The 15,086-nt window shown below is 36.6% G+C and overlaps 1 protein-coding gene, 1 long non-coding RNA gene and 1 pseudogene across 5 annotated transcripts; all 3 read right to left on the bottom strand.

The window, feature by feature from the left end:
- Positions 1-1,459: 1,459 nt before the first annotated feature.
- Positions 1,460-2,680, bottom strand: LOC148689778 (transcription factor UPBEAT1-like). Its single transcript, XM_088688867.1, has one exon. The coding sequence runs from the start codon at positions 2,093-2,095 to the stop codon at positions 1,703-1,705; it is 393 nt and encodes a 130-aa protein (XP_088544993.1). The 5' UTR covers positions 2,096-2,680; the 3' UTR covers positions 1,460-1,702.
- Positions 2,681-11,422: 8,742 nt separating this feature from the next.
- On the bottom strand, positions 11,423-13,593 carry LOC148689777 (uncharacterized). Of its 4 annotated transcripts, none has more exons than XR_015958325.1 (3): positions 13,137-13,593; positions 12,916-13,030; positions 11,423-11,664 (listed from the first exon to the last, which is right to left on the bottom strand). It is a non-coding gene; the product is annotated as an uncharacterized LOC148689777 (long non-coding RNA). The 4 variants fall into 4 exon arrangements; XR_015958326.1 differs by having other exon boundaries at positions 11,423-11,639; XR_015958327.1 differs by lacking the exon at positions 11,423-11,664 and adding an exon at positions 11,676-12,556.
- A 571-nt stretch (positions 13,594-14,164) lies between these two features.
- On the bottom strand, positions 14,165-14,605 carry LOC148689776 (ABC transporter F family member 4 pseudogene; annotated as a pseudogene).
- Between the last annotated feature and the right edge of the window lie 481 nt (positions 14,606-15,086).

The raw sequence follows: 15,086 nt of genomic DNA, 5'->3' as shown, positions 1-15,086 counted from the left end.
AATGGCCCGCACAACCAGGATAATGAGTGGCCCCGAAGTGAAGTTGAAGTTGAGTTTGATTATTAAGGTGGGAACTCAAAATCCCTTTGACCGTGGAGGAGAAAGAGGAACGGACAATGGAGGACCCGGAAGTGTCGACAACGTCGGCGGAAGCGACACTATTTATTAGATATCGTTGATATGTGATCAACATTTGGTACCAATAGGTCGGTACAACATTGTTAATTTGACGTTGATGTTGACGCCGTAAACATTGACACGAAGATTATGTGTACCTCTACGAGAGCTAGGATCAAGCTTAAAATCATCACTATTAAGGGAATTCACCTTTGACCATGAGAGGTAAATGTTTCCTTAGCCAAGGAACTCTAGTTAGAAATTCCCATTCGTCCACTAAATCTAACTTAGACATCGAAGTGCTTTTGGCTCATAAACATGTGCGATAAGGGCTCACACTATCACACGTCTTTATATTTGAGATTATACGGTTGAGTGAATTCTCCTTATCGTTTATTTTGGTATTTTTGCAAAATGATAAAATAGGCACTAAGGAAGAGTGCTATTATAGCCACCTATATCCTATTTTCCTGGTCACCTCATATTAATTTAAAATTGATTTATTAATTATACGGTAGGTGAAAGAAAATATGTTAAGTAAATTGGCATTACATCACCCTTAAAGAAATAAAACCATATGGCCTTATACATATGTTGTTTATGATTGCCTTAGATATAATGACTCATTAAACTTAATAAACACCAGATGGAGAAATGGATATCCACTAGTACTTTTGTGGTCAAGTCAAGGTAGAAGTTGAATTACTAATGGAGAAAATTAATTCTCACGAAAATTGTAGGATTGAGAGGGATAATTTATTTTATTTTATTTTATGGCTAATTTATCTTCTATCTTCATTAAAAAATAAAAATAAAATAGTCATTCAAGATTCATTAAATTTAGTGAGTCATCTTATACAAGTCAATCTCAAACAACCTACATAGTATTCATAGTCTGTCGTCTCATGCTAATGAAATAAGGATAAGTAGACAAAAACTCACACGTCCTTATTTTGTTAGCACATGACATCACTATAATGATGTAATGGTGTACTCATGCCCTATAATTATCACACAAAAGAGAATTATGTGTCCACCAGAGCAATGTTTGAGAGGCCACTTATCATCCTTTACAGTCCACGTTACAATTTGGGCTGAAAATTAACTTACATTTGGGCTCATCACCACCAAGTTAAGTCATCAAACCGGGGGCAAAAAACATATTGGAATAAATTGCAATTAATTTAGGTAGGAAATTTTTACACACCATTTTTTACTTCTCATGCATACCTCTTCATTTTTATTGTCGGATTGAACTATACAAACGAAAACAACAAACATAATTAAACCACTGTGTCTAAGAATCTAAAAATAGTGTGTTTAATATTTCCCAAACATCCAGAAAACACAAAACCAAAATAAATACATTTATTTGCAAGGACAAAATGTAATCAGCTACATTCACTAAACCACTTACACAATGATCAACTCGAGTTACCATTTATTATTTAACACAATAAACAAGCCTCTATATGACATAAATCACAAGAAAGCAGAAGAAGAAAAAAGAAGAAAGAAGATCTTTTTTAAATAAGTAAAAAATAAAGAATACTATTCTCTAATTTACACAATGAATTTTGAGCAATCACTGATGATCAGAACCTGCTGCGAATGCTTGAACCATAATCTGCATGAGCCTGACTCTAGTTTGCAAGGACAAAATGTAATCAGCCGTGTCTCTGAAAAGTCCATCCAACCCCGTCGAATCTTCACTGTTTGGAATCAGTCCCTTCAAAGTTTTCACCCTTCTTTTGATCCCAATATTATTGCTGAGCCTTCTTGCACTTTGTAGGCGTGTCCATGTCTTCTTCTTCTTCTTCAAGATCCTTCTTCTTGGCGATCTCTTGTTCCTCACAATCACTCCACCACTTTCCCGTGTGATGTTCCACAATGCCCCATTTGTGTAGGACTTTCCCTCGGTTTCTAGGACCGTGCCCTTTAAACCAAGGGAAACAAGGAGAGGCTGTTGAGAACCCATGAATCCCGCGATGACTTAACCCGAAGTTTAAGCCTTCCAAGCGTCAAGTTGGTTGTAAAAACTGAAACGACTACTATGACAGAACTGGCAGAATGGGTGGGGGTTTTTATAGGATATAACTGGTAACTTGGTTGGCGGCCCTTAAGGATAATACATTTTAATTAGTGCAAATTAACTAATGAGAGAATGAAGGGGTGAGGACCACAAGGGGCAATTTCAAAGAAGGACTCCAAGGGAATAGGGGGATAATTGAACGGGATGGTACCAAGTGTAGCTACTGGTGGTGTTTACTAGCTTGTTGCTTTGGGCATGTTCTCCAACTTATGCACATGCAACCACATGAGTCTTGTAATGTCACCACCTAAGCCCCTCCCTTAAACCACCACCTTTCATCACGCCTATCCCATGGAAAACACCCTGGATTATTCCTCCCCCACCTTTCCAAATTCAATGCCATATATAATCATATATGTGAATTGCTATTGGGGTCATTAATTAATTTCCTCACGATTCCAGCTCAATCAAACATGGCAATCCACATTTATATATGATAAACCTAATTTTCTAGTTTCTAGGTTTCTTGGTGGTTAGGCCGGCCTTGTTTCCAGGCAAGAAACCTATATTAAATAAAAAGAATTGGAGAAGCTGCAGAAATACCATTTGGGTTGAGAATTGGGTGGACAAATTAGATCTTGATGTTGGGATAAGATAGATTTTGTTCTGACATTCATGAACCCTAGTTTCCATCAAAGTGATGATTGATGTCTCTCAAGTCTTAGAAAAATAATTATTCCTAATTCATTAAGCCATGTTTTGTAACATGCATGCATGTCTGTTATATCATAGTACCCCCAGGAAACTTTAAACTTGGACAATCTTACAGAAAGATGCATGCATCTTCTGTCACTCATAAACTTTCGGTGGAGATATATACCATATACCGCTCCAAGCTTGATTGGATATTTATTGGCGGAATCCTATTACTTAGTTCTTGTTTAATATCTCTCAGCAAAACTAATTAGCAGTGTGTGTGTATATATAAAATGGTTTATAAAATTTTTTTGTCTATTGATCTTTCTTCAATTCTTCATTTGACGGTCGGAAACTGAAAAGAATGGGTGAAAAATAAAAAGAAATGTGTAGATAACACCACCCTAAGAACAAGGCCGGCAGCAAGCAGCAATGTTTCAGCTGCATGCATGCATGCCCAGTATTAGTTCGTTTACACATTACCGTAAATAAAATCTAAACCAAACCTTCTAAATTTTTAATCATATTTTCATCCCTTTGGTGATAATCTGATTGTTTATGTCTAGAATGATGCTGTTTAATACTTCAGTTTATTTATTCTTTTTCCAATAAATCCCAAATTCTACTAACCCTAAACTCAAAACTTTTATCGGTTAGACCTTCAAATTAAACTTAGGGTAATGCTAGGGAGACTAGATGTAAACCAAATGACATGGAAGTTGATGATTAGATTATTAGTGTTTATTAACGTACTTATTTTTTATTAGTGATACATCATTTAGTTTGCAAATTTAGTCTACAAATTTAGTCTATCTATCATTACTCATTAAACTTAACCCTTTGATAGAAAACAAGGTCGTTTTAGATGGGGATTGATTCTTTTGGAGCGATCTAACGACTTCAATTAATGTCTTCTGGTGGTTCAGTTAATCTACAAGCTATTGCTTAGCTTTGGGATTAAGCATGAGCCAAACAACACGATGCATATGTATATGCGGTTACCATATCTGGCCAGCATTATCGAAGTCCATAGATCGAACGGTTCTAAAATATGCCACGCTGCAAAACTTAGAACAGGGCTCCAGCTAGCTAGGGATACTTAGTTATAATGATTGTGCTAATTATTAAATATATCGATCAACCAATGGATAGGAAATTAGGGTGTCCTGATATTCTTGTCATCCTTTGGTTGGTGTTTATATACTATTTTAATGTGTATATGTACTAATTGGAAAATATAAACTCGGTTTAACAAAACAAACACATTTTGTGACGGCTATGCACATGGGGATTTATCCTAACCCCAGCTAGTCGTCATGCAAAGCATTATTGTTTCATCAATATTCTTAATTTTGCAAGCCCATGTAATTGTGAAACTAGTAATTACAGAAATTACTTTTAGCAAATCTGCTATGTGGACTTCATTTGTTAAGTGTTTGAGTTAGGGTCTTTAAACGTACACTATTAGCCAGTAACTAATTAATACGATGCTAATTACTTGTTTCAATTTACTCAACAAAATAATTTTTTGATATGAACCATACATGTTTTAAGTCCACATTCACGTATCACATACTTGCAAAAATTCACTCAAAAAGAAAACGTTTAGCCCTTTGATGGTTATGGTGTATATTTAATTGTTTATCAATAATTAGGGCACGATTAGATAACTAAACAACTTTTAATGTAAACTTTTATAAGGCTGTTCTTTCAATAAAGGCTAAATAATGATCAATTCAGATTATTATGAGAAATATTGTGGAATAAACCTATACTCAACAAAGTTAGGTACGAACTTGTTGACATGTCTCCATCTTAGGAAAAGTATTAGATGAATTCTGCACGAGGAGAAATATATTTTATATAGAAATTTTCAGTGAACATGGAAGCTTGACACTTAGTTAGCTGAAATGAATAAACTAATAACCTACACTTTAGCACAATCGTGTCCAACTTAATGGGCAGCTACACCTCTCTCCCAAAACCATCATCTAGAAATATGCAGACACTTAATTATGTTCTCAATTATTATTATTTTTCCCCGTAATGAGTTGTTGGCTTTGTGACCATCATTATGATTAACCAACGCAATACAATATGCCCTTGTAATCAAGGAGTAAATAAGCAATCAAATGTCATAGGAAGAGTATTAATTGTGAATTTTCGGCCTTAATTCTTCTTTTTCTTCTTCTTCCTTGAAATTCTGGTGTTATGTTTGCCTTGTCATGCTTATGAGGGTACTTTAGGAACCAAATTAAGGGAAATGATTATCTCCGGATTCCTTGCCACCTAATCCACTTAGTTCGGGATCCGGACCATTGAGATTTGATTCAACGGCTACAAATAGGGGGTCCCTTTAAAAGTGATAATAACTGTAGCCGTTGGATCAAATTCCAACGGCTCGGATCCGGATTAGGTGGAAAGGGATTCGAAGAGGATCTCTTTCTCAAATTAAGGTGCAGGTGTGCTGTGGTGGCCACCTACGTGGCGCATGAAAAGCTTGCTCTACATATCACATATCGACATTCCACATGTTCGTGCGTATGGCGACGTGCTCACATGAGAAAACATGATTTTTGCATTCAATAATGAAATATCATTATTTCTCCTTTGGTTTTTATGTTTTTCCACTTTAATTCTTTAGCATTCCTAATGAATCGTGCATCTAGATTTTCCTTCAAAACTTAAAACTTTCAATTAGTAAATAATTGGTAATTATAGTACTATATAAGGGTGGGGTTTTTGTGCACTTAGGCCCCTTCTCTCTATCCTCTCTTTTTAACTATTTATTAAACATGATATTTTAGGGAGCTAAGGCATAGTCTGGACTATGTTTAGCCCTCCATGGTTGGATGTTTGGAGATAGCCTTGGTCAAGGAGAGGTGAAGAAAATGGTATAGCCCGGCTCCCTACTAGAAATTAATTTGGCTTAACCCGCGTTGGGAGGCCACAGCAAGGGAGCTATGGCATTCTAGTGGTGACAACAGTTCTTATCATGATGGATCTATCATATCCATCTCCATAATAGTAAAACTCATTTATCTCTATAATCACAAAGTAATCGTCGAGTATTCTCCACAATCATTCTTGCCAATAACGAATTTTCCATCGATGACACTAACACTGTTCTACCTTTGTTGAGGTTAATAAAAATTGAATTGGGTTAGTTATTTAGCGATTAAAAAAAATATGAAAAAAACATTCTCAATGTCAAGCAACATAAAAATTAGGATTAAGAATCTAACCAGTAAACAAATACCCGTAGAATTATTTAAGCTTACAGATAAACTCATGAAGGGATAATTCATTGTCAACGTTCTTATTATTTTGATATTCTGTAATTATCTAAAAGATAGAGTTGTGTATTAGTTAGTGTAATTATGTCATAGGTTTTTAGACTTATCCCAATTAGAGTTTCATTCTCCGTGAATGACTTCATGTGAAGTAGTTACGCCATAAAACCGATTGGTAATTTGAATCAAAATTTATAAACTTGATCCTCGTTTGTGTAACAATTATTCCTCATCCCTGCAGAGTTCACAACACATATATAATGACAGTGGTCTTTCTTGGATATATAGTCAAATAATCAATACAAAAAGATTGCCAAACAGATAAATTAACCTCTTGACCTAAAGTAACCTCTTGAGAAAGATTGAATTATTCTAATTGCATGCCTAGCTAGGTCTGACAATAAAATTCTACATCTTGAGTCAAGGGAGCCAAAAACTAGCCATAGTTCTCTCCTCCTCTGAAAGGAACTCCTCTTTTTTGAATGTCAAATCATACTCCTCCTGGTTATAATGATGCCGGCAATAAGTTCCATTAGCTTCAAATGCCTTCACAAGCTTGAAGAACAACGTCTTTATTGGCTGATCATCAAGATCCGCACAAGCTTTGTAGTTGAGCAGAATATTATGAGCTCTACTGCGGAAAAACCCTAAAACAAAATCTTCAAAACCCATAGGCAGGCACTTCAACATACTAAGCATGGCTTCACAAGTTTGCACAAAAACTCTTTTGTTCAACTTTGAGTTGGATTTCTCTCCATCGAGTCGCGGATACTCACTATTGAGGTAGGGTTTACCGTTCATGAGAACCAATTGTTGAATCAAAACAAGTGTCTCCAATATATTAGATTGTTTCAAAATAACCCCTTCAAGCGAAACGTTGCCGCTTTTAGGCAAGTTAGGGTTGAAATCAAGGCCATAAGAGTGGTAAAACAGTTGGGGAGGCTGAATGGGAGAATTGCTAGGAAAGAATATGTCAAATAAAAACAAGCCTTGGTGATAAGGAGCACCCTCTCGACCAACTATCACAGCTCTCATGACATCAATCCTTGATTCATAAACCCTTACAAAAATTGAACTTGGGAGACCTTGCCTTAGGATTCCGCGTTCTTCTTGAATCCGTTTGGCTAGTGCTGCGTCTATACAATTATAAAACGGCTTCTCGCGGAAGTAATGATCATAAGGAGGGTAAGCACTCATCGAAAAGTTCTTGAACTCATGGAACCTCCTCTCCACCCTATCTTTTATTTCTTCAATTTCTCCATAAAACTTCGACGACGTCTCTTTTATTTCTTCAATTTCCCCGTAAAACTTCGACGATGTTGGACGTTCTTCCAATGCTTCTTCCCCAAGCTCCCCATGATTAAGCTTTGGTGTTGGTTTGGACTTAAACTCCCACTCCTTCACGATCGGGATCGATGGTTTGAACGTCTCTTGGAACCTATAATAACTATAAATCCCATAAAAGTCCATTGCTTTGATTTTCTTGTTAACTATCTTCAAAAAACTTTTCTCGCATCCGATACAATCTACCACAACTCTGGTATCTAATATATATAGAACTACCGACAATATATATATATATATATATATATATATATATATATAAATTGTTTTATAAATCATTAGTAGATTGAATTTAGGATACTAAAAGATCTATTTCTTTCATAATTGTATTACTTTCGAGACAAGCAATCTTATCCAGTTTACTATAAATAAATCCCAAGCTAATATTGTAGTAGTGTAATGGGAAATATGCATCACATAAATTCTTCAACCCTCCTTTTCTCTCCGCTGCACACCTCTCTCTCTCCAGTAAAATAGGCAACAACACACACACACACACACACACACACACACACACACATATATATATATAACTTTTTCTTTGCTTTGAGTAAGTAATAATCGGAAAACCAAATTCTAAGAGGAATGAAAGAATTAAAATTAAGGGTGGTGTTATCCACACATTTTTTTTTTTTTTACTTCTCATATATTATTTATTAATATATGTCATTTGATTTTTTTTCATTCAATCGATCCGACCAAAAATTGAGAAGGGTATGTGAAAGATAAAAAAAAGTGTATAGATAGCACCCAAACCAAACTGGATCATTTAAATAAAGGACAGCCTTGTTTGGTATTCACGTTTGAGCAATCCGAGTTGCATTCCTATTACAGAGGCCTAAACGTGGCCATTTGTGCCATTTAGTACTACGGTCTAGTGGTATTCACTTGTAAGTAAGAAAGCTTAGGTTGGATTCTCGTCAAAGGCGGATTTGAACTACATTATTATTTGTCCATTGCGAAATCATTCCCTTCTCTTAGTATAGATAATATCATTTGTTCAAAAAAAAAAAAAAAGCAAACAAACAAACGTGGCCGTTTGTAAGATTATGCCTTTCGTTGAATTAATATTATTTTTTTTAAATTTTTTTCATGGAACAAATGATGCAACAACCAACCGAATTTGAGACCCTATTAATTTTATTTATTTAGTTAAGGATCATTTGGAAATATTTTAAAAATAGTAAAAAGTGCTTTGGGGAAAATGTTATTGGAACCAATCCTTAGTAAAAATGCAAACGAATCCTGAAAAAACACTTGAAGCGCTTCCTACAATAAACACATAACCGGTGCTTCTTGCATGAACCACTTCAAGTGCTTTTGGAATCCAAAACTGTTTTCTCTAAAAACACTTTTAGTTATTTTAAAAGTACTTCCAAACAAACTTTTAATTAGTATGACTCCGTTGACAATTATTAATGTTAGGGAGCAACACTTTCAAAATCAAATTAAGAAAGAAAAGAATGTCCAAATCTTTGACAATAAATTGCATGGTATTGCAGATTGAAATAGGAACTCTCTGGATTTCTTTCATCCAAATCTTTTAGATTCTTTAATTATATCCGTTCAACAAAAAATAGAACGGCCAAAAATTAATTTTCTTTTCTACATTTCCTGTTCTTCCCTCTTCCCACTTCTCTCTTCGACTCTCTCCTCTCTCTATCTGGGAGGATTACAACCGGAGGCCGAAAGACAACGGTGTGGGCGTAGTGGGTCGGCAACCGGAGCCTGCACCCTTCAGAGCACACAAAGAATTGAAGGACAGAGGAGTCGCATGAAAGGGATCCAGAGGCAATCTTGATCCTTATCGATTGACGCCTGCTTTTATCTTTTCTAAATTTTTTTTAGATTGACACCTACTACTTTAGTACGTACCATGAAAAACAATTGTACATCTTCAATAAAGTAGTTGTGGAATTAAATATTGACATATATAAATTTGTCTGGGCTCAAAATGTTATTGGGCCAAGTGTAGGTTCGACCCAAAGCTGCCTGGTGGTCCCAGGCTGTTCAAGGTATAGTTAGAACGGGACAAGAAGTCCTAGTCCGAATAAGGGTTCAACTTGACCATGAGGAGGTTTTGTTGTTATAAATAGAGAGCAGAGTGCATCATCCAGGGACCTCCAATTAAACATACAATTGCCCTGCGCAAACCTCTCAAATATCTTTAGATTTTTTTTATTTTCTTTTTTGACCGACACATCTTCAGTTTGGATAAACAGCACTGTGAAGGCAACTGGCGAACATCTTCAGTTTGGATAAACAACACTGTTGCCGTAGAATCAGCCGATCGAGGAGCACCTTCAGTTTGGATAAACAGCATTGCGTCGACGCCGACTAGTTACTTATCCAAGTCTCGGCCGAGAAGGGTTTCCGAATCCTTATTGGCAGAGGTCAACTTATTAGTCTTCTCGGCGAAGTAATGTGTTACGAGTTACGACATTCGGCACATTTAACGCCGAGTGGTTTTATGATTGGATATTCGCAAGTGAGTTTCAGAGTTTGGCATTCTGACGGCCGAACCACATTTACCATCAAGATACACATCTGCTTCGAGTACTTGTGTCCATATAGTCCGGTGTCAATTCGACGTGCTTATACTCTCACAAATATAATCACTGTGACTGAATTTGGCGCCGACGATTCGTGAACTTCGCAGAACTAGCAGCCTTGTCTTCAGACTCGAGAATCCAAAGGCCGAGATTTGTTCCTTCCTCGGCCGCAGTCGCAAGATCAAGAAGTCAGCAACGCGCTTAGCACAACATCAACAAATTTTACTTCTCGGCCGACGAGTTGGCACACCCCGCATCAACTGAAGGATGTAGTTAGCTCATTAGTTACTCGGTCTGCGTGCTATGTAGGCATTGTAATTTTTAGGGTCAACAAAATTAGAAAAATTCTACAAACATGGAAGTAGTTGATTGGACAACTATAAACAGTTACATATTAACTATCCAAGAGCTGGGGGGAAACAAAAAGATCAAACGGCCAGAAAAAAATAGAAGAAAAAGTCACGGCCTGAAAAGAAAATTGTCTAATTGGACATTATTTACGAGAAATTCTTCGCCACGGCCGTTGCATGCACAAATTAGTAGGAAGAGCTTTTCAGTATTTAACAACGATGAGAAAATATGTGAAGGATCACTGCTCAAGTAAGAGTTGGCCTGGTCTTCAACATCATTTTATTTGCAAAATTTTGAGGATATGTCCCAAAACAAAAGGACTCTGAATACTAGGAACGATGGAAATCATAAACCAAAAGTTTTCCAAATTTTTGCCAAATAAAAAAGTTTGAGCAAATAACCAATTAGACGTAAAGACCAACTTGAAACTAATAGAGGGGGAAAATACTCTATAATAAAAAAAACCCCAGATTACATGGCAGCAAAAAACTAAGAAATGTAAAATGTGGTTAAAGATTCTCAATACAAATTGTAACTCTGCATATAGAACGCCTTTACGGGTAACTCAAAATCTTAACTGTTTCAACGAGTAGGACCCCGAACTTGTTTCAAGGAGGGGTGGGCATTTTAGTGGGTCTAATGACCAACCCAACCGATATGTTGGGTTCTAAACATTAAAAACTTATTTTTGGGTAAACACCCGTCCACCTGTTCTATATGCGGGTTAGGATGGGTTGAAGTACTATTAACCCGATTGAACCCAACCCACCCAAATGACAATAAATGGTAGACACTTCCAACCTTTGAAACCAGATAACACTTATCTCCATTTTACAGACTTGCTTGTGGAACCACCCAACAGAATTTATAATTTGCCAATGCTGGGACTTGAACACTATGCAGCGCATAAGAAAGTGATTTGATTTGAAATTAAGAACAGGGGGCATTGGAGCTAAATCAAGTTCTCCATTTTCCCACTCAAATTAAACGTTTTACTTCTTTAACTTTCATCCCTTGTGGCATCAGTTTAAGCAAAGGAAAACAGCTGAATAAAGTGGCATCATGAAATTTTCATACCAATCAGAAATTAAGTGACCACAAAAGAATAATGTGTAGGAAAGGGAAATAAAACAGACACACGGATGAAGTATACCGATTCAATGGCTTCTAACTTCATTCATGTAGAACAAATGTTGCGTATTAGTTCAGCATCTACAGGTTCAATGTTTCTCCCACAGCCGAGAATCAAAATCTCTGAAATAAATTATCAAACTAATCACTGCAGAAATAACAAGAAATATTTTATAAATAAAGAGTGATTTATTGTTTCCAGTGTCATGACAAGATGTAACGGATACCAACATACATGAAGGAAAAAGGAATTACATCTGCAATTTTTCAATTTTGTAAAGAGATCCAAAAATTAATGAAAAAGTGATACCCCTTCATCTTCGAATTTTCATTGCCGGAAACTCATCACAGCAATCAACAAAATCTGTAAGAGCCAACAACTTTTGAGGCAGTCTACATTTCTCTTTCTATGCACTAGAATTTCTTACAATTTTCTACATTGTTTTTATTAGAATCATTTTAAGAGCCATACAAATCAATGGAGATGAAGAAAATAAAATCTGTTTGGAAAGCAAATTAAAAGAACCCCATGATTGAAGCCAAGGTTGTACATATCAGTTTAGTTGACATTTTAATTTCCCATCAGAATGACATGTACTAGTAGGTCAACACTATTTCAGATTTGGATGCAAAGGATGAAACATGATCACAATGCTACAAGTTAACAATAAAAGGATGTATATTGACGTGCTTATTCTTGGTCACATGCTATCTGAAGAACTCTATTCCCTGTAGCCTATAGTTATAAAAAGGTTTTCGGTTCAGTTACTCGAAGATCCAAGACCCTTTTGGTTTGCCTTGGGTGTTATCATGAGAATGTTAGATTATTAGTGTTAGAATGTTCGAGGTATTCTAAGCTGTCTGCCCATGTTTCGTACAAAGGAACTGGTCACATATTGACCTGGTGTTTCTTAAAGAAAGGAAATTTGTTCTTCTGAATTCCACCTATGTGTCTAACTAAAGTAATTGGCTAAGGCCAACCTAAAACCGAAGTTTTAAACTTAACAGTAATAGGCTGCACAAGTTGGAAGATTGATAAGCTGCATCACAACAATGTAGATGAAATTTAGACTGCTAGCTCACTGCTCAACTCAATTAGTAAATATATTCACATACATATCAATGACATAATGTGTATCACAGAGGCAAGTAGGCAACCCAACGTCATATGCCAATTTGATTATTCGGTATAATTTCCACAGAAAAAACACAAACATAAGAGCAATCTTGAGCCAAATCCTTCCCTTTTCTTACCAATGCTCTGTCTAAACCCGAAATTTGCAGAAAATGCACTTAAATAACATAGCGGTACATTGTGTTGGGACAATTATATCGATGATATCGCAAAGTTTTCATGTATGATGAAAGAAAAAAGGGAAAGAAAGTAGAGAGCAAATACCTATGAGGAGTGACATCAGAGAATTTGGTGGGAGCCCAAGCCATTAACATATTGCCAACACAAAGCAAGCTTCCTTCACAATCCACACCATTCGCTGTGAATCCATTATGTGCAACTTCACCAACACAAATGGCAAAATTGTAATAATTAGTGGCTAAAAGTGAAATTAATTAGGGAGTAATCACAATTAATAAAAAATTAATTAAGGAGTAGGCCGTTACCGCTTAAAGCGAAGCTGGTCGTCGGGGACGTTGTCGATGAGATTGATATGATCGTAGCGAGAGAAGGCGCGTCTGATAGACGGGAGTGACTGTTGGGTTGTGGGCTTCTTTCCGGAGGGTCCGGAAGAGGTTTGGTAAGGCTCCGGCTGCTCTTGCTCTCGACCCCATTTTTTATTTCGCCGTCTGTCTCCCTGTCTCTCTCTCTCTCTCTCTGTGCTGTGTCTCTTTCTCCTTCTCTACATATCTTTCTGTGTTGCTATGCTGCACAATAACTCAGTTCATACCTTATTGCAATTATGCAAAGAGAAGAAACAAGTGTGGAAGTCTTTGAAATGCTCCAACATTCAAACAACATTAGCTGGATTGTATGCATCGTTCCCTGCTTTTCATTTCTACTGTCTCCGTTTCTGTTGGGAATCTTTCAATTAAGTTTATTTAAGTGACCTTTTGTAGAGTTCACTTCATATCCTAATTTGAGATTGAACTGTCCATTTTTAAGTCTTATTTCGAAGATCAATCAAATATGAAATTATTTGACTGTTGGATTAAACGGTAGTTGTATTAATGTCTTTTAAAAAATCTTATTCATCTATTTACTTCACTATAATTGCATGTCTTAATGGTTATAAGTTTACTTTTTTGCAAGAATGATCTATGAATAATTTACTAAAATATAGACGGCTTTGATTGTTGAAAAATGTTATGGTTCATTTTATTTACTTATATTTTGAAAATGCCTCTACCTTGTGAATTTATATTCAAAGCACGAAGGCGTTGATTATTCATAAATCAAATGTAATCTTGAATCACCATATAATATTCTGACAACCAAGTTCAAACACCATTCTTGTAGGCCTCGTTTCGTGTTTAGGACTAGTATTGAATTGAAATGGATAACCTAACAGATACCCATGACAAAAACTTACCCTATTCCAATTTCCAAACCCAAAATGTGCAAGCAACAAGCAAACTCATGAAATATCTTTAGAATGATCAGCAAAATTGTACAACTATAAAGAATGCTAACCTCAGTCATCGACTTCCTTTTCAATTTCTCTTTGTAGCTCCTCCTTGTACTCCTCGAAATTCCCCAGGTAAGGGGTCACCGTGCCATTCTTAACATCCCAAATTTCACTCATTTCTTCGTTTTCACACACGCTCGATATCAGCCTTGAATCATGACTCACCAATACAACTCCACCTGTGAATTCATCAAGTTCATCGGCCAGTGCGTCAATACTCTGCATATCCAAATGATTTTTCGGTTCATCCAACAGCAAAATGTGGGGCCTTGACATGGATATGGATGTGAACACAACCCGGGCTTTCTGACCTCTAGATAATTATGCAATGGAAGTGAGATGGTTGTGGTTGGGGAGTCCATATTGTCCAAGCTTTGCACGAACAACCTCTTGCTTGCTAAGGTCTGGATGAAGCCGGAGAAGGTACTCAACTGGGGTCTCACCCATTGTCAGGATGTCCACAAAGTGCTGTGAATACCTACCGATCCTCAACTTCTGACTCCTCCGTACTTCACCCTCTGAAGGAACCAAATCACCTGCAAGAAGGTTGTGTGCGGAGTGTGCTAACTCGTCGGCCGAGCTCAGCCAAGGAGTAAAATTTGTTGATATTACGTTGAGTGCGTTGTTGACTTCTTGATCTTGCGACTGCGGCCGAGGAAGGAACACGTCTCGGCATCCGAGTTCTAGAGTCTGAAGACAAGGCTGCTAGTTCTACGAAGTTCATGAATCGTCGGCATCGGGTTCTGTCACGATGATTATATTCGTAAGAGTATAAGCACGTCGAACCGACTCTAAATTATAGGGACATAAGTACTCAAAAGAGATGTATGTCTTGATGGTAAATATGGTTCGGCTGTCAGAATGCCGAACTCTGAAACTCACTTGTGAATATCCAATCATAAAACCACTAGACGTTCAATGTGCCGAA

The sequence above is a fragment of the Pyrus communis genome, chromosome 17 (genome assembly GCF_041283825.1).
Source record: "Pyrus communis isolate YQ-2024b chromosome 17, ASM4128382v1, whole genome shotgun sequence".
Lineage (NCBI taxonomy): Eukaryota > Viridiplantae > Streptophyta > Magnoliopsida > Rosales > Rosaceae > Pyrus > Pyrus communis.
The sequence above is the reverse complement of the archived record's forward strand: the minus strand, read 5'-3'. Positions and strand labels throughout refer to the sequence as shown.